Below are 20,048 nucleotides of genomic sequence, written 5' to 3' on the forward strand. Positions count from 1 at the left end.
TTCTGTATAAATTATCCAGTCTCAGCCACTTATTTATGACAGTGCACTAACAAACTAACACAGTTGTTTAAAAAGAAACTTTTGCAAGCTTAAATATTAGATTCATTGTTTAGCATCTAATAATCTTTTCAGTAAATATGATGTTAGATTATTGCTAACACTAAAATAGATACACTGTGGTTGTTGTTAACTTGTTGAATTGTGCTAAGATTGAATTTAAATGCCAAAACTGTTTACATTTGTAAAGCCAACATGTTTAAAGAGGGGAATACATTACCAAAAAAACAAGTGTTTAGCTGATGAAACATATCAGAATGGTGCAAGGTAAGAGAAAGCAAGAATGTCAGTGATATTGGCAAATAACTAGCCAACACTGTATTTCATTCAGAGGACATTAAGAAATTTTCCCACTTATAAAAAAAATTTGAATTTTTAGAAGACTGTACAAAAAAGTACCAATAATATTTTAATTACTTTGTAATTACTTAGAAAACAGTATTTGCTTTTTCAACAAAATTTTATTAGGTATCTACTCTGTGCTAAGTACTTAAAGCAGAAACTATGATAATAGAGAAAGTCCCCATACTATTGACTTAATATACAAGCTAAGTGACCTTGAATAAATTACCTAATCTCTCTATATTTCATTTTCCTTATCTAGAAAATAGAATAATACCTACACCTCAAGGGATGCTAGAAAGATTATGTGAAATAACATACAAAATTACACATTTGATGTTCTTAATAAGGATTAGTTCCTCATCCTATTAGTTTGCTTTATAATAAAAGCAGTTCTTATAAATCACCTTATAAGTTTACTTAATAATGAATAATCAAAACTCTGAGTAGAGGATAATAATCTATGCATACCTGTTACCCCCAAGGGAATCCTGTAGTAGTCTTGTTAGCTTGGAATCTCTATAGGGGACATGGGTGGCCCTCTTGCTCTTGTCTCCCAAAGCACTGATTACATTGCCCAGTGCCAACTAAAAGAAAGAGAAAGAAAGACAGCAAAATGATACACATTTACTAATTATAACACTTTTAAATAAAGAAAGCTTATAGAAAATAATATAGGGACATAATAGAATTCAGAATATTTGTGTTTGGCGTTATTTTACATCTATAATCAGCAGTACTAAAAATTTAGTACATATATATATTAGTACTATATATAATACCATATGTATATTTTAGTACTATATATGGTATATATAAACACACATATCCATAACTCACAAATGCTTAAACTTCTATTCAGAGGTTTTTTGTTTTTTTTTTTGAGACAGAGTCTCACTCCACTGCCCAGGCTGGAGTGTAGTGATGTGATCTTGGCTCACTGCAACCTCCACCTCCCAGGCTCCAGTGATTCTCCCTACCTCAGCCTCTCGAGTATTGACGATTACAGGGCCTGCTACCATGCCCAGCTAATTTTTATATTTTTAGTAGAAATGGGGTTTCACCATGTTGGACAGGTTCTTCTCAAACTCCTGATGTCAGGTAATCCCTCCCAAAGCGCTGGGATTATAGGCATAATCCACTGCACCCGGCCTTATTCAGAGATTTTTCTTTCAAAATAGAAATATTATAAGATTGACAACTTTAGTTATCCCTAGAATTATCACAGCATCAGCCTATGTCTCCAGAAAATTGTCCATGTTACAAATTCTTTTCCTCAACTCAATGAAAAAAATAAAAAGTTAGTTTAACAGTTTGATGAAAACTTTCATTTTACAATACAGTTCACTATGAGAAAATAAAATCTTTTTAATTACAATTAAAAAATCAGTATGATTTCTCTGAACAAGGTATTCCTATGGAAATATATCCATCCATAGAAATACAATAAGACAGGCCATACATGGTGGCTCACCCCTGTAATCCCAGAACTTTGAGAGGCTGAGGCAGGTGGAGCACCTGAGGTCAGGAGTTCGAGACCAGCCTGGCCAACATGGTAAAACCCCATCTCTACTGCAAATACAAAAATCAGCCAGGCATGGTGGCATGTGCCTGTAATCCCAGCTACTCAGGAGGTTGAGGCAGGAGAATCACTTGAACCTGGGAGGCAGAGGTTGTGGTGAACTGAGATCATACCATTACACTCCAGCCTGGGCGGCAGAGTGAGACTCTATCTCCAAAAAAAATAAATAAATAAAAATAAAAAAGGAAAAGAAACAAATACAATAAGATATGTGTCAGCATCCAATTATTTAAAAACTAGCCAAATTACAGAACTCTGTAGTCACTCCTCCAGCCACCCTGCTGTTTTTCCTACTGTCACTGAATTATTACCTACAAGATAAACATTATCCAAAATGTTGTTCACACTAGCAATCAGTAATGCAAACATCTACAATCATGACTTTGTTAAGAGAAATAAGAGATCATGCAGGGAGTGGCAACAGGATCACACTTTGTCATAGTTCCCTCTTTTCAGAGTGGCTTTCGGCATAAGCAATGGTTATATTGAAACTCTACTAGATATTGTCTCAACATGCTTCAAGAACCTAAAGAGGAAAACAAAGCAATGGCTTTTGTCTTTTCCTGAGAGCATGAATGTAACCACCACAATGATTTTATCTCCTAAGAAACTCAAAACAATACGCAAAGTCCAGAATCCAGGCATGCCCTTTTACATAACATTTACCCACATGGTTGGACCATCAAGATGAGTATTAGAGTTGGAAGGTCTGGCTGTCTCTAATTAGCCTTGGTTAATAATTTCCACACAGAAGGGTCATAATGATACAGGAGCAAATGCTGGGGGGTGATTAATGGGAGGAAAGCAGACATGACATATTCTGTACCAGTGAGAAAAGTATGACAGTGAGGGAGATCTAACCTAATCCACTCCATCTTGCCTTTAATCTCTAAACTGCCCTTGTTCATTCCTGGGCATAGGCTGAGCTAACTATAGGAGGAATTTAGTTTATAGTTTAAAGAATTTTGAAAAGATGATAACAGCCTTTTCCTGAAACAAACCTTCTTCTTCCCTGAGGATCAGCACACCTTTGCAAAACTAAAAATTAGCCACAAGATTAAAAATATTGATTTAAGAATCATGCAGCCAGAGGCCATGAGATTCCTAACCTCTCCAACTGCTCCTATGGATAAGATCATTATTGTAAAACCTAAGATTGGTATTTGAGATATTTTTCAGACCCTGCATTCTAATGCAGCGGCTGGTGCCACACAGACTGATAATCTGGCTCAACTAGTTCTATAATCCCACCCAGAAACAGAAGACAGCAAGAAGAACCCACTTAGACCACCTATGATTTCAGCCTTCACTCCCCACTCCCTTAGCCCCCTCATTTGTCAAATTATACTCTAAAAAACTATAGTCTCTGGATTTCTAGAGAGACTAATTTAATAAAACTCCACTCTGCTATTTAGCTGGCTCTGTTTGCATTAAACTTTTTCTCTACTGCAATTCCCATCTTGATTAATCAGCTCTATCTGGGTAGCAGGCAAAAGAAATCCATTGGGTGGTTACAACTCTGATGCTATTGGCATTGCAGAAATTTAGAGATGCCATTACTTTTGTGCAGGCACAAATGTCAGTTTTTTAATGAAGATAATTAAAAAAAATTTAATACACAAAAATTTGCTCTAAAATATTTTCTTCCTTATAATGAAGGTTTATGCTAACTAAATCACAAGGAGTTTTCCAATCAAAATACCACTAGGTGGCATGGTATTAAAGTTAATTCTTAATATAATCTAGAAAAATTATCGTTTTTAAAAAGTCATTACTTTTTAAATAAAAAAAAATTTATTATAATTTCCAATGTTAATAAAATGACTGCCACAAAATGTTATCAAAAGGCTACTTTGAAGGTCTTCACCCATGAAATAACTTAATATTAAATTTTGGGCCAGGTACAGTGGCTGGTGCCTGTAAACCCAAGCACTTTGGGAGGCTGAGATGAGTGAATCTCATGAGCCCAGAAGTTTGAGACCAGACTGGGCAATGTGGCAAAACCCAATCTCTACAAAAAATGCAAAAATTATCTGGGTTTGGTAATGCTTGCCTGTGGTCCCAGCTACTAGGGAGGCTGAAGTGGGAGGATCAATTGAACCCATGAGGTCAAGGCTTCAGTGAGCCGTGATCACGCCACTATACTCCAGCCTGGGTGACAAAGTGAGACTCTGTTTAAAAAAAATCTGATAAAGGACTGGTAACAACAATGTATAAAGAACTCTTAAAACTCAAAAATAAAAAAAAAAAAAAAAGATATAAATAAATAAATAATTTAATTTTGGCAATATATTATTAAATGTGGAAATAATTTTTCAAATGATTTGCACATATATATATATAATTTTCTGCACATATAAATTTTAGTACAACTAAATTTACATACCTGAAGATAATCTGTAATATTAAAAAAAGAAAAATGCCTACAATGTGAGATCAGAGATTCAGTGCATTACTAATAATTTTTCTATAATTTTCATTTCTCAGTTCAGTGTCTGAAGGATTTCCTTATGGGTATTACATATTACAAAAGACAAAAAGACAATAGAAAAGCTCTGATATATTCTCAGCACAAAGCCTTAATCTTACAAGTCCACAGTTGATAGATATGCCTTCTTTTGCCCTCTCGCCTGTAGCTCCAGTACGCTTCAGTCTTTCCGATCCTGCGAGATCAACAAAATGGAACTTTGCAGTCAGGGTTTCAAATTCATTCATCTGTGCTGATTCAGAAATAATTTTGTTATCAGTTGCATTGTCCTGAAATTAAGAAAAATAATTGAAAACATTTTATTAATGTGATATTAAATATCCTCCAAACCTATCTTGCATTCATCCCATGTAGACATATAGATACAACCAAAGAAACAGACATAAGGCCAAATAAATAATAAATTCAAAAATGTCTGCTGGCATTTAGAAATTTAAAGTCAGAAAAAAGCTAAACAGTCAGAAGTCAACTATTATCAACTGAGGCTATGCATATGCTAATGAAGGGAAACCTATAGCATATAATCCACAAAAGTAAAGGGTCTCAGGTGATGACATCAAACGCCATATGGCCACAGCATGCTTTTTGGTTTTGCAGACATATATACAATTTTTTATTTCAAGATCTTACATGGCTGACCGGCTTCAACTTAAATAAGATCAGAAGAGGAAATTAGAAAAAAGAATGACTAAGTGAAGAGAATTTGGCTGAAACACATTCTCACAGGAGTCATGTGGTTTAGGGAGATAAAAATTAAAAGTTTAAGAAATTAGAAGTAATAACTCACAGCATCTATTTGGGGACACACTCTGGTTTGACACACATGAATGGTAAAAATGGCATGTGAACGAGAGCTCTGAACATTCATCTGGGTACTGGCAGTTGTCCGGGATAAAGCACCCAACTTCAAGCACTGCATCATCTGGTAAGGGAGAAGAAACAACGGACTTTACTTAAACAATTACTTAAACAAGATGCTATACAATCCAAAGTCTGAGGTAATGGCCAAAAACCCACCATATTAAGGGATATAAAAGATGTGGATTTTCACATTATTAGTTTAGTTACAGGCACTTTTTGAGATTAACTTCTCAGTATAATAGTGTATTATTTTTTAAATAGAGGAAAACACTGAGATTCCATTGTTTGCCATTTGCTGACATTTGCAGTTTCCATTCCAAAACTGTTACAGTAGAACACTTTGGTACAAACTGAGCAATAACTTGAATTATTCAGGCTCTTCTCTATCTTCCCTTAAATTTTTTTTTTTTTTTTTTGTAATTTTTCTTAACAATCTCCCTTTAGGAGCCATGATACAGTTCTACATAGGTTAAAGCAAAAAGTACAAAAGGATTGTGGTCTCATCCTTCACCATCAGTTGTCTGACCCTCTTTCTCTAGCTGTGAATGAAAACTATTCATAAATTGCCTTAGATTCTTTTGACACTATGACAAATATGCTTGCTTTATCATAACCTTGATATTTTTACACTAATACCCTGATTGTTTAAAATGGGGAAATAAGACAAGATTTTAATTCCATGTCATGCTTTAGGATACAAATTTCATATCTTGATCTCAAGCAGACTATCAGCAAAGTTGACTATTTAAATAAAGCCAACTGTGCTGTTTTAACTACAACATAAATATTACCTCTGATTCTGTATTCACATTACGTGTTGTAACGCCCACAGTATAAATTCCTCCAGTTGAATCTTCATGAATTCTTATATTTGATTTTTTATTTTTTGCATCAATATCACGAGTGGTATCAAATAAGTCAAGGACCTCTTCATTATAGAGCTATCAAAAAGAAACATCAGAAATCTAATTTTAGCAGAAATTGTCTGGGTAGTTGTTATAATAACACATTACACAATGTTTTCCTTCATACAAAATTTTAAAGTTCTTTAAAATTACACATTTTTTTCAAAATAACACATGAAAATGAATGAGGCAATTATTATAACAATTATAAGTAAATGCCAGATTTATTTACAAGAGTAAGAATAGGAAGTGACTTAATCATGACTAATGGGTTGAGGACTAGCTAAAATGATCTACTAATCTTTTGCAAGAGATAATCAAATATTTGCAAATACAGGCAAACCCTAGAAACATGTGCCAAAAGCAGACAAATCTTAAGGTTCAGAATATTTGAAGAATTGTTACTACTTGAGCTAAAAGCATATTTCCTATTGCCCTGAAACCTTTCTCAACACATTGAAAGATTAACACTTAGCATGTTTGCAAAGTCAGCAACAGTATTAGTGTTTCTGTATCAAGAGTGGCTGAAAAAACCCAGATAACTCCTTAGAACAGGATATACACACCTATTTTTCTATCAGTATGTTTTAAAGTTACAATGCCTAACAACATTTTGGAGGGTGAAAGGGAAGATGGAATAAGTTTCTTTTCTTATTCTACCATCTTTTACTTTCCTTAGAAATACATAGTTACATTCTCTTTGGTTTTTACTAAATAAGAATATCCATTAAAACCAGTAGTAAAAAAAACTGATACTAATTTTTCTATTTTGCACCAAATAATGCTGAGTAAAATGTTTGATCAATGACAAAAATGATTAGCCCATTGATTAGGTAATTTAGACTAAATACTCTTTGTACCAAGAACCCAGAATTATGCCACCGTCCACCTAAGTGCAATATTGCTCAAATCCTAGGTGTCCTTAGTGTTATTTTCCTTCTATGAGACTAGATGGCCTAAATTAATCTGAACTCACCACAACCTTTGGATATTACATCAAAACATCCATCTTCCTATGAAAGGATAAAATTTCTTCCACCAGATAAACACTACAACCTCACACCTATTATCTCTCACATATTTCCCCTACTTTTGGCTGTAGTCATTAAGTTCCTACCACTTTGTAAACCTGTCTAAATTACAACAGTAATTGACCTTTATCTATTAATAAAAAGAAGGCTGGGCTCACACCTGTAATTCCAGCACTGTGGGAGGGTGAGGTGGGAGAATCGCTTGAGGCCAGGAGTTCCAGACCAGCCCAGGCAACATGGTGAAACCCCATCTCTGCTAAAATTACCAAAAGTTAGCTGGACGTGGTGGAGCACGTCTGTAGTCTCAGCTATTCAGGAGGCTGAGACACAAGAATCACTTGAACCCAGGAGGTGGAGGCTGCAGTGAGCCAAAATGGTGCCATTACACTCCAGCCTGGGTGACAGAGTGAGACTTTATCTCCAAAAAAAAAGAGGTTCTTAAATAAACAATATTAATTGTTATTTTACTCTATAGATACTGGTCAAGTGTTTATAATCTTAAACATCACTTCCTACAAGTAAGGAAAACATTTCTATTATCTAATGTTAATTTACTCAAACAACATTTATTGAGTACTATATACAAGGCACTGAGAAGCCAACAATATAAAATCATAAGTACTTATGGTCTATTAGAACAAAATTTAAAAGAAATTAATGCCAAATTGGATTATTACCTCTAAGAATTGGGCATTGACTTTAAAATCTGGAGGAGGAAGCCCATTTTTCATTGCTATGTGTTTTTTTTCTTCAATACTCTTAAAAAGATGTTTAACAGCTCGAGAAATAATACCCTGTTCTTCCTCAACAATGTTAACATCAAATCCTGTTCCCATTGTGTATGTTTTACCAGCTCCAGTCTAAACAAAAGAACAGAGAAAGATTAGTGTTCAACCTTAACATAACCTTAAGAAACAAAAATGAAAACACAACTGAATTGATGTTTCTGAAAAGTTGCAATTCCTACAAAAATAATATGGCACTTACTTGTCCATAAGCAAAAACTGTAGCATTGTATCCTTCAAAGCAACCTTCAATTAGTTTTTCTATACATTGAGTGTAGATCTGCTCTTGCTGGGAGTCAATGTCAAATACATAGTCAAAAGTAAAAGCCTTATCTTTCCCTAGGAAGACCTGAGGCTCTCCTGGTGTGACAGATGTACAAATATGGCATCCTTCAATCTTCTCTTTGGCAAGCTGTGGTCTTATTCTGTGAGAAATAATCAGAAGAGAAAAAAATAAAATAAATGGCAAAAAAAAAAAAAAACTCTCAAAAAATAGGACTTAAAAATTCTTGGCAAAATCTTTTTTAAAACACTAATGTAATTAAGCTGCTGCTTATTCAGTTGAAAAATATAAATAAATTGAATTATAATCAACAAATTTCAATATATGAGATGACTTACTTAATCCTAATGAGTTACTTAACAATTCTCCAAAATCATGAAGAAAAGTAAAATTTATCTTAAAATTAGATACTTATCCAAGTGAATACTTCTTATAAACTCTGTGAGAGGTCGACATTCAGTCCAATAAATTCTGCTACTAAAATGCTTCTTGATATTATTATTGTTTTAGATTTTTTCTCTTTATTTCCAGTGATAATAATATGGAAAAATAAAAAAGCAAGGACATTTATTTATCTTAATGTCTTGATGCCCTTTACTCATCTCTTTTGCTAACACTTCACCAGTGGTTTCTGAACTTATTTGACCATTGTGTTCTGTCAGCGTAACATGTTTAAGCATGTTATAATTCCCACAATATATATCTATTCATTTATAAATAATATTCATGTTCTACTATATTGATTTGTCATATATTGAAATACTGTCATCTCTCAGTATCCATGAGGGATTGGTTCCACAACTCCCTATGGACACCAAAATCCAAAGACGTTCAAGTCCCCGACATAAAATGATGTAGTATTCACATCTAACTTACACACTTTCTCCAGTATATTTTAAATCATCTCCAGATCGCCTATAATATCTAATACAATGTTAATGATATGTAAATAGTTGTCATACTGCATTGTTTAGAGAATAGTGATAAGATCACTTATAATACCTAATACAATGTTAATGATATGTAAATAGTTGTCATACTGCATTGTTTAGAGAATAGTGATAAGATCAATTATAATACCTAATACAATGTTAATGATATGTAAATAGTTGTCATACTACATTGTTTAGAGAATAGTGATACAGACATGCGTCTGTACACGTCTAGTACAGATGCAAAAATCCATTAATTTTTCTGAATATTTTCAATCCAGTCAGTTGAATCTGTGGTTGTGGAACCCATGAACATGGAGGGTCAACTGTATATACAAAAGCAGGATTTTTAAAATAAATAAATTAAAAATAAATATTAGTGAAAGTTCTAATATCTTCTCTCCAAAATGTAGTGCATTTTTATGAGTTTGTCTTTCCTCCACTTGGAAGTCCACTGCACTACACCCACCCCACATCGCCACCCATCCACTTGAATCCAACACCTTCCTGTTCCGTCTTCTCTCTCAAATTTCAAAACTGATTTTCAAAGAATAAAAGTAAATATGAAAATATGTTTATAACAGAACCAAAATCTAGTCCTATTCTGTATGCTCTATAAACAGGACAGACCATCCTGGAATATCTACTACTCACTTACTGTACCTAAGTTTTTAAAGAGATTCCCTACTTGCCATGGAGAAAGAGAAGTCGTTTAAGGAAGAAAGGCAAGACAACCACAAATGAAAAATATAAAATGAAATCAGGCATGGTGACTCATGCCTATAATCTCAGGACTTTGGGAGGCCAAGGCAGGCGGATTGCTTGACGTCAGGAATTTCAGACAAGCCTGACCAACATGGTGAAACTGCGTCTCTGCTAAACATACAAAACTTAGCCTGACATGGTGGTATAGCCTGTAATCCCAGCTACTCTGGAGGCAGAGGCAGGAGAACTGCTTGAACCCAGAAGGTGAAGGTTGCAGTGAGCTGAGATCATGGCATTACACTCCAGCCTGGGCAACAGAGAGTAAGAATCCCTCTCAAAAAAAAAAAAAAAAAGAAAGAAAAGAAAAATATAAAATGATCAAGATAGGTCAAGGAACAGATTTTAAAGGAATCTGGTCTCATAGCCTTATTTTCTGAAATAATAATAATAATAAAAAACCTCAGGTCAATAGAGGTAAAACAAGTTCATCTATTTATTCGAGATAAAGCCAAGACTAGATCACCTAACTTTAACTCTTTCCAATTCATCAAAATAAAATTCAATAGGAAGAATAGGAATGACAATAAAAAGGGAGGATTGAATTTCTGCAAACCTGGTTTTCTAAAATAGAATTTTGTATACCCACAAAATATGTTTTGTGAATAATATGTGTTAAGTAAAGAATATGCAATTATTTTTTCTCCCCTATGATATTGGTATTTTTCTTTAATAAAGTCTTCAGCTTTGTTTGTTTGCTGTAATGGAATGTACTAATCAATGTGGAGCTATCCAGGTAATGAGGCAAGAGCAATGGAGTGGCCAGCAGGAAACCAGAGTTTTACTACTTGTCATTCCATATGTATCATGTGGTCTTCTCTCAGAGCATCAATTTCCTCAACTGTAGAGGAAAACTATAATTTCCAAGATTCCTTTTAGATCTAACACTATTTAACTGTAGGATACTGCATCATAGAAAAGGGAATGCTGGAAATAATATTTGTGTACTGTAATACATATTAAATATTATAGCAAATAAAGAATTTCTCATAATTTCTTGTAGCTATGCACACAGACTATAAAAACAGCCCATGGTAGTAGCAGCTTTGGGTTTCTGGTTCCACATATTCTAGATGAGTGGTGTTTCTCTAAATTAATAATTTTTTTTTCCCAAACTCCTCTTCTCCTATCTCACTTCATTTAGTTATGTGAAGGAAACCACAGCAAAAAGCCCAGTCCTCTTTAGGAAAAATCACCATCTTGATAGTTGCCATGACAGAATTGGGAGAATCAGAAACAATGTCAATTTGATGTCACTTCCTCCCTCTTCCCTATTCCACCTCTCTAATCTAAGGGCTATTACTTCTCTCTGAAATACATCAGCCCGCCAAGTTATTTTCTTCCCCATCAACACCACCCTAATGAAGGTCATCATTAACTCTTACTTAGAATATTGCAAAAGTCTTCTAACCAGTCTTCCTGTGTCAACTCTTGCCCTCACCAACCTGTTCCACATACTGTAATATCAGTAACTTGTAAAACAGGAAGTTGGTCAGCTCACTACCCTGCATAAAACCCTTGAGTTCATCTCTAAATCCCTCTGTTTTGCCATGCTCCGTCTTTGCATTCAAGAATTTTCGTTTGGTAGCAGTGGTGATGGTTTATTTTAAGCAGTTTCATTACCAGCTATGCTCTCTCTTGTTTCTATGCCTCTAACTACATTATTCCTTTTTCCTAGACACTCTTCTCCACCCTTCCAATTCCCATCTCCTTAACCTGCCTGAACATATATCTTTTGATATCACTTCTTTCAGAAGCTCACACAAACTTTGCATTTCAACATAAAGTTCTGTCTGCACTCAGGCTGTTCTCTCTCCTGAAAGCTACCTCATTAACTCCAGATCTCTGCTTTTTCTACCAGGTTTATGGCTGCTATACTACTCTGTGAAGTTTAATAAATCCTATGTAATTAAAAAGGTAAAAATAAACATAACTCTCTAATGAAAAGGAGTATTGGGCTACTACTTAATATCAGTGTGCCATTAATTTTAGGTAAGTGATTATAACCATAGGCTAACTTATTAAAGTTAAATTTCATTTCGACATAACAAAGAAAAACCAGGTGCCATTTGAATTGCAGATATGATAGCCAATTTTAGAATGGTAATGTCACTCAGAATGTCTTTAACTTACTCTCCTAACCTCTACTCATCTGGTTATTATTCTTGCTAATGACAAGATAGATGTCATGGGTGATGCACAATTTCATCCATTTACACAGATGGAGCAGAGAGAGTGATTTTAAAAGCTAACAAGACGGTGGAAGCTTTTCTCCTGGATCCAAGCAGTGGCAATTTTCCAGCAGGTCTGAGAAAGTCACACCTAGGAGGGAATGGTGTCCCACACATGCAGATGAACTGGAAGCTGACTATACTTTAAAGACTAAGGATATGTTCACTTTTTTGATTCCTTTTCAAAAATTAGTATTTTTAAATCTCCAAATCCCTAAATTAATACTCAAGTCAAGAATTCTCATATGAACACCCAACCCAAGCCAATTCATCTGCTTTATGATTGCTGAGTTTGAAACCTAGCTACAAACCTGAATTTCAAAACTTTTACTTGAGGCTATAATATAGACAAAATATGCCTAATCTTATGTAAAAGAGAAAATGGTAAATATAATATTTACAACTTTGGATATTTTGAAATATCTTCTTTCTCAGTATTTTTCTGTAAAATAATAAGACCATTAAACACACGCATCTAATCTCAACACTAAGAAATCATCAGTATTAACGTTTGGATTAACTAATGTTAATCAAACTGACTGACACTAAGAAATAACAAAGCCAAGTAGATTTTTAAAAATGTATTATTCTACAACTAGATGTATTTAAAACTGCTTTTTAAAGAAAAACAATTATGGACAAAAACTGAATTCTTATTTCTCCATTAGCAAATGATTCTTTGAAGACAGAGAATATATCTCATTCATTCCTAAAATAATCTACAAATGTTCACTGACTTACTCCTATAAACTATACTAGGTAAGAAAATAGTATATTAATGCATGATATATGATAATTACAATAATATAATATCACTGTACTCTGTCACTAGGAACTTGTTCTTGAACAAGCATTTAAACCATGTTACATCTCCGTTTTCTAATCTGTAAGATAGGGAACTTGGCTTTACCAATTCCAAGTTTAAATTCTATTTTAATTAATCCTTAAAGAAAAATAAACCAAAGTTTCCCTATACTGGCTTTTAAAAGGTTGAAATAAACTACTTTTTTCCCCCCGCCATATACTATCCACCAGCACTTCTGCTGTTTGTTCCTTATTTCTTCACGATTCCTATTGTATAACAAATGCTGCTGTGGACATAGGGCAAAGAACTACTTCATTTATAAAAACATTATCATGGACTCGTTGTGGAAGGAATTAGTGAAGATTAGGGGAGATTCTGAAGCTAGATTCAGGAAATGTCTTAAAACTGAGCCCTGCTTTCTGTTCTTTGCCTTTGCATAACCAAAAGTGGTTTTAGTAATTGAATGTATTTAAATAGGCCAAGAGGACATGTTTTCAGATATCCTAAATAAAACAAAAATTTTTAAATAAAACATTTTGGGGGAAAGGCTTATACTTGCCACCTTTTCAACTAGAGTTTTAGTCATGAAATTTAGCAATACTGAGTTTATACATTAATTCTGCCACATACTGCTATTAAGAGGCCATTGATCACAACCTTAGAGTTCCTGCACATTCCTGCTGGGTATGCCAAGAATGCAAGACCCTGACCGCTCTTTTCATGAGTCATTTCTCAAGGTTGTGTTTGCAACAAGCAAACTTTAAGGACAAGGTAATGTCTTCATGACAGAGCTGGCTTGTTTCTACTTACTATAGCAGTGGTTAATCCATAGGCTCAATGTTTCTCAATGCCCACTTGCTTGCACAGCTCTCATAATCAATCCATTGGTGTTATCAGCACTGCCCCCAATGGATTGAGAGGGAACGGAGAACCAGGTAAAATCAACATGAAGCTCATATTGCTGATTGTACCATAAGTAATAAAAGTCCTTAGTCTCTAATAAGGAGTTTTGTATCTTCTGCCACTATTTATGATATAGTAATGGGTTAGCTTGCTAGCTTGTAAATAGAGTGAAATCTCACTCGTTTTACAGATCTTAACACATACCAGCTGTGACCTTTGGCAAGTCACTCTCTCAGTCTCGATTTCCTTATCCACAAAATATCTATTAAATATTGTAATATTATTGCCATATCAACATGATAGCATCTTGAACAAATGAGATAATATGTGGCAATGATAATATGTAGCTATAAAGTGCTGCTACAACACCACCTGAAAATTCTCCAAGCCAGTTCCGTCATGAGGCACCCTAACATCTCAACTTGGGACTTCCAACGTGTCAAAGAATACATGGCTTACACTTTGGCTCCCCAAACTATTGCTATATTTTAAAGATTACCCTTTGGATACCTTGAGTCCCAAAGAAAATTAAATATAGACCCCCTATGTCATGAATAGAAATGTAATACAACAATGAACATTACTGCATACATGTATGCACATACATACAGATATACATACATATATTGCTATGCAAAGACAATAAATCTGGATATCTTTACACATTCATTCATAGAAAGTTACAATCCTCAAATTAGCCTTTTCATAGTAATAAATAATCAAGTCCCAACCATCCCTCTACTTTTTTCAGTATAGGGTACAATAGAAAACAAAATAAGAATTTTTATTCTTTTAACACTATTATCATTTTTTTCTATAGACATATAACCAGTAAGGAAATTTTGTTGAGGAAGGAATAGAACTAAGGTCCTCAGTAACAACTCTGTTTAAAGCAGGGGATTAAATTATTATGGTACAATTTGTCCTTATGTTTAATTAAATTGAATTAAATGCGACTAGAATGTTGACAAATGACTAATCTGATTTGTAGCTACTGAAGGAATGCTGACCAAAGGAAAATAAATAAGTTCATGCTATTATAATTTTACAACTTCCTATAACATATGTGTGCAGAAACTTATACTTTTTTTTTCAAAATTACAAGACTAGCACCAACATCATTCATAATCTAAGTCCAAGGATGCAAACAATCGAGCTTAAATTTTTAAATGCATATGGTTTTTGTAGTACTTTTCAGATTCTCTTATACTCCCACCCCTTGTATTCCTCTGTTCCGCATTTTATTAAAAACATCACAAGGGATAAGCCTTTCTTTTGCTCATTTATTGGTCAAGTTATTTCTTCCTACAAATAGAAGAGAAATAACATAAAACATGTCTTCCTTTTTGTCACTAGCCATTGCTGATTTGTTGTCCTGTTAGAAAGTACTATTGTCCTTAATCAGTGGTTTCATAGATGTGACAAATTTTTCCATTATCTAAATGTCTTTGTAAACTGTCTCTCCTCTTTTGCTTGAGTTATTCTGATCTCATCCCCACAAGATTGTGGTAGTTCTCCAGTTTACTTAACAATCTGACCTGATTCCCACTTTGTGTAGTTCTTTTACTTGCACGTACCTGTAACTAGCCCACTTGGCATGTTGGTAACCTTTGTTCTTCCTATAGAACACCAATAAATCTATCCTCTGTACAGGTCTTTTGCCTTTCTTTATCTTATTTGTTGGTGTTTTGGATGATCATTATGTTGGATGCTACTTACTGGTGTTCAATTTCATTTCTTGATGTTAATTACATCTTACTAAATTTCTTCCATTTCCCCAAAATTAGAACAGCTATCATTTGTCATCACAACTGAGCCACTGGGGTTTTCTGGTCCCTTTTTTAATCCTCCTCTAGTTCATTCCAGTTAGTAGATACCACATTAAGGAAGCATCTGCCCTACTTTAACTCTCCATCTTCTGTTCTAGAAAAGAGTTTCTAACACACCATAAAAACTTGTTAGACCATTTGTGGACTTGCTGAATTGTTTCCTAAGAGATCAGGCACTGCATTAATAATAAGCAACCTAAGTCCATAAAAAGAAAATCCTCTCCCTCAAATGGATCTTTAATTACAATGATGGTTGATGAGGAGAAAGGCATTTCTTCAAAGCATTCGAGAAAGAAACACACCTCAGTAACTCCATTAAAGAGATTATTAATTCAGTGAAAAGCCTAAAGTCAATAAAGCACAGTAATGTGTTCCAGAGACTAGGAAGTACACACTTTTATGAATGATAAAGATGAAGAAAAGAACCTGTTTTTAATCCATTAATGATGAACAGCTGTAAAAAGCAATCCAGAAATCTTATCCTAATCTATATAACTAGCTCTGTATTCCACTGCCTCATCTCTGTGTGGTCCACTGGACTCATAAACTTTATGAAGCTTATTCTTAATAAACAGATATTCATAAATATATGTATTTTCAATTAAAATCCTTAATATACAGTGTACATAGTTAATGCTTCTGGCTGTAATTCTAGACTACACTACTCAGTCTCTGGTTTACACCACCGCTTGGAAAAATAAAGATTTATTTCCCTCAAGTACAGTTTTGTAGTGGTTAACTAGAAATAGCAGGAAAAACAGGATGATGAGCTATTATGCCATCTTCCTCTGACCTCCACACTAGTATCTTCTACCTTTTATCCCATGGTTCATCTAAGGACACAGCACACTGATAAAAGCTCTCTCTCAATTGAAGAAACTAGTATCATTCACAGGGGGTAACATTGTGCCACTCTCTGTTGAATAGCAGATGTTCAAAGAACTACATTGAAATAATGCACATGGGCTGACAAAATAAAAAAGAAAATAGCCAAATTCTGGATTTTTATTAAAGTTCAATCCTATGCATCACTGTAATTTATTCTTCTGGAAACTCTGGTGCTTTCTTTAGCCTTTCTCCTGGAAATAGAAAGCCTCTCCTCCCACAAAACTGAGGGAGTGAGGGAAGAGACTACTTTCAATGACAACAGGAACCATCTGTCTATTTTCCAAAGTGCTCATAAAATTTCTGTTGATGCTGGTGGCTGTATGTGGTGGCATATTGATAACCCAAGGCCCACAGGAAACCCACCTTTGGTCAACAGTGCCCTGTGGAGCAGCTACTAAATGTCAAACAGTATGTAAGACAAAAAATGTTTTAAATAAAAACAAAAACTTGAGGAGTGTAATCATGGTTGGAGGTAGCAGAGCTGTAAGAAGGTTAAATATATGGTCAATGGAATATTGTATACAAAGGATAAACAGAATAAAGATTCATCAGAGGATAATGAGGGAGGAACAGGAAAAGCTGCATACAGGAACTATATTTTTGGGTTTGGGAGGGTGATTAAAATTTTCAAGACTGAGAAGGGAGAAAAAAGTCAGTTTGGGAAAAACAAAGGCAAAACTTCTTGAAGTGCATTTGTTCCCTAGTTATGACACAGTCCTTAGGGGCAGAAGCACCAGCATAAAAGCTGTTAGAATTTAGGCAAGTTTTGTGAATATTAAGACACCACCTAATTAGGCATACCAGTTAATACATTAACCTCTAAAATGAACACTCACTCTGGTCTCTGCATAATGAAAGATACTGCCAAAAGGCTCACAAAAGACATACTAGAGAGCTCTACCAAATATTTCTTAGTTTCTTCCTCCAGATTGATCCTTCACCCACCTTTCAACTTACCCTGTACCCTGGGAGACTGATATTCATGGGCAGCAACAATGGGCTCCCTTGCCCTCAGGCTTCCAATGAAGCTCGGCCATGGGAGGTATCAGTAGAACAATGCAGGGGAGGAGAAAAATGAGATGAGGATATTTATTGTCCTGATTCCTTCCCCGTCAGGTTCCATTGGTGAGCCCTGTCACTCTCCCAAAGGCTACACCTCCTGTTAGGCAGCCACTTCTTATACCATAGCTAGTGGTGTAGCCATCCACCTTCAGTTATGAACACGAAAGCACTGTCTCATCTCTTGTTGCCTCCCTTGAGGCTGCCTGTTCTCCCTCACACTCTCCTAAATTATCGTTTCAATATATCATCTGTTTCCTGTTGAGATTTTGACCAAATCAGGTTAGTCTCAGGAAATGGTAACAATGCTTTTTTTTTTTGTAAGAGACGGAGTCTCATTCTGTTGCCCAGGCTGGAGTGCAGTGGCGTGATCTTGGCTCACTGCAACCTCCACCTCCCAGTTCAAGCAATTTTCCTGCCTCAGCCTCCCAAGTAGCTAGGACTACAGGCACACACTGCCACATCAGGCTAATTTTTTGTATTTTAGTAGCTATGGGAGTTTCACCGTGTTGCCCAGGCTGGTCTCGAACTCCTGAGCTCAGGCAATCTGCCCACCTCGGCCTCCCTAAATGCTCAGATTACAGGTGTGAGCCATGGTGCCCGGCCTAACAACGCTTTTTTAAAGCACTACCACTGACGGTGTCATCGTTTTCTTCACTCCCATTCCTGAAGTCAATTTTGACTTAGAATATAGGTCCTTCCAATTCTCCAGCCTTTCATAAACAAGTAATTGACCTAGTCTCTTTCCTGGATACAGCTGAGTTTTCAATAGACTCTATTGTTAAATATGTAATAAACGATAAAGCAAAGTTTATAACGTATCATCTTTGTTGATCAAATTACTTTTATAAATTCTCATAATAAAAAAGATTTAACACTTTAGTTTCATTTTTAAAACTTAAAGGAAACTGAGTGTGGTAGCTTAAACCTACCTCCAGCTACTCAGGAGGCTAAGAGGAGAGGACCACTTGAGCCCAGAAGTTTGAAGCTAGCTTGGGCAACATATTGATATTCCATCTTTTATTTTAAAAAGAAAGAAAACTGAAAGAAGGGCAGGAGAAAATTCATGCGAGGAGGGGTAAAAGGGAAAAGCAATCTCAGAATAAAAGTAATAACTATATGATAATTTCGACTCTCATTCTCAGGTCAATAAGTTTACAGTACTTTCTATTTTTTTTATTATACTCCTATACCAATTACATAGAGAATTTTCAAAACTCTCCTGTAAACCACTTTCTAAATAAAACCACATATGTTCTTTTGGGAAACGGAAGGGTCTCATTCTACTCTTCATAATAGTATATGTTTTATTAAACTATTTCATTATGGAGAAAGCTAGCATTAGGGCTCTATAATGATAGCAATACATCTTTGATCCCAGATGCATATTATTTGTGTTTATAATCATTCTGGAAAGAAAAAAAAGACTTGTCATTTCATCTTGCTGCCTAGCAATAAAAATAACATTTGAAAAGTATGGATTATATTGTGCAGGTTAAGAATCTGGTCCTAGGTAACAAACATAAGTTATTGATACCAATTTTTACCATCAAAGAAAAAAACTCCTACCACAAACACTAAAATAAGCCAAAATTCTGTCATCTCCCAAAAACCACAGGTAACACTTGTCTCAAAGCCAAGACATTAGACTACAAGGAACATTTTATTTTTTAAGGAAAATGTGGTAGGTAGAATATTAGAATTATCCCCAGTGATGCATACCCACATACAATTCCTGCTCCAGTGGTGGTGGAACCTGTAATTATGAGGAGATACTACTTCTAATTTAGTCTCTAACCTGTTGGAGTTAATCAAAGGGAGATCATCGTGGGTGAGCCTGATCTAATTAGGCAAGTGAGTCTTTTAAAGAAGGTGAAGCATTAGACACATTTCTGCTGGATTGCAAGAAGAAAGCAAATTGTTATGTTGTGAACTACGGAGGACTACATTTAAGAACTGGGAACAATCCCCAGACAAAAGCAAGCAAGAAAATGGGGGCCTCCGTTATAAAAGCACAAGAAACTGAATTCCACCCAGGGCAATTTAAAATTAGGTATTTGGAGATTGTTTCAGTTAATAGAAGTCTGGCCTTGTCAATCAACTTTGTAAAAAATTACCTTTCTTTGATTTTCAGCTTCTCTGCCAAAAGTTACCTCAAGTTGTGGGGTCGGGAGGTGGAAGGTAGAGAATCAATCTGTCTTTCATCATTCTCTTAAAGCACAGAAAATTCAGCTCTTATATATTTGTAATATTTTATTTTAAGAAAAGATAATTTGGTGTTCAAAAAAGATGCCTAAAAACCATT

The 20,048-nt window shown here is 34.9% G+C and overlaps 1 protein-coding gene across 14 annotated transcripts in view; it reads right to left on the reverse strand.

Moving 5' to 3' along the window:
• The window catches only part of KIF21A (kinesin family member 21A), a 152,836-nt gene that overhangs the window by 69,604 nt on the left and 63,184 nt on the right, over window positions 1–20,048 (reverse strand). For all 14 annotated transcript variants that reach the window (XM_017512759.1, XM_037732875.1, XM_017512764.1 and 11 more), the window contains exons 2-7: window positions 8,254–8,476; window positions 7,944–8,126; window positions 6,122–6,271; window positions 5,257–5,391; window positions 4,571–4,738; window positions 871–986 (exon numbers count right to left, since the gene is read on the reverse strand). In XM_017512759.1, the coding sequence (XP_017368248.1) occupies window positions 871–986; window positions 4,571–4,738; window positions 5,257–5,391; window positions 6,122–6,271; window positions 7,944–8,126; window positions 8,254–8,476 (975 nt within the window). The remainder of the gene's footprint in view (window positions 1–870; window positions 987–4,570; window positions 4,739–5,256; window positions 5,392–6,121; window positions 6,272–7,943; window positions 8,127–8,253; window positions 8,477–20,048) is intronic.

The sequence above is a fragment of the Cebus imitator genome, unplaced genomic scaffold (genome assembly GCF_001604975.1).
Source record: "Cebus imitator isolate Cc_AM_T3 unplaced genomic scaffold, Cebus_imitator-1.0 Scaffold477, whole genome shotgun sequence".
Taxonomy (NCBI): Eukaryota; Metazoa; Chordata; class Mammalia; order Primates; family Cebidae; genus Cebus; species Cebus imitator.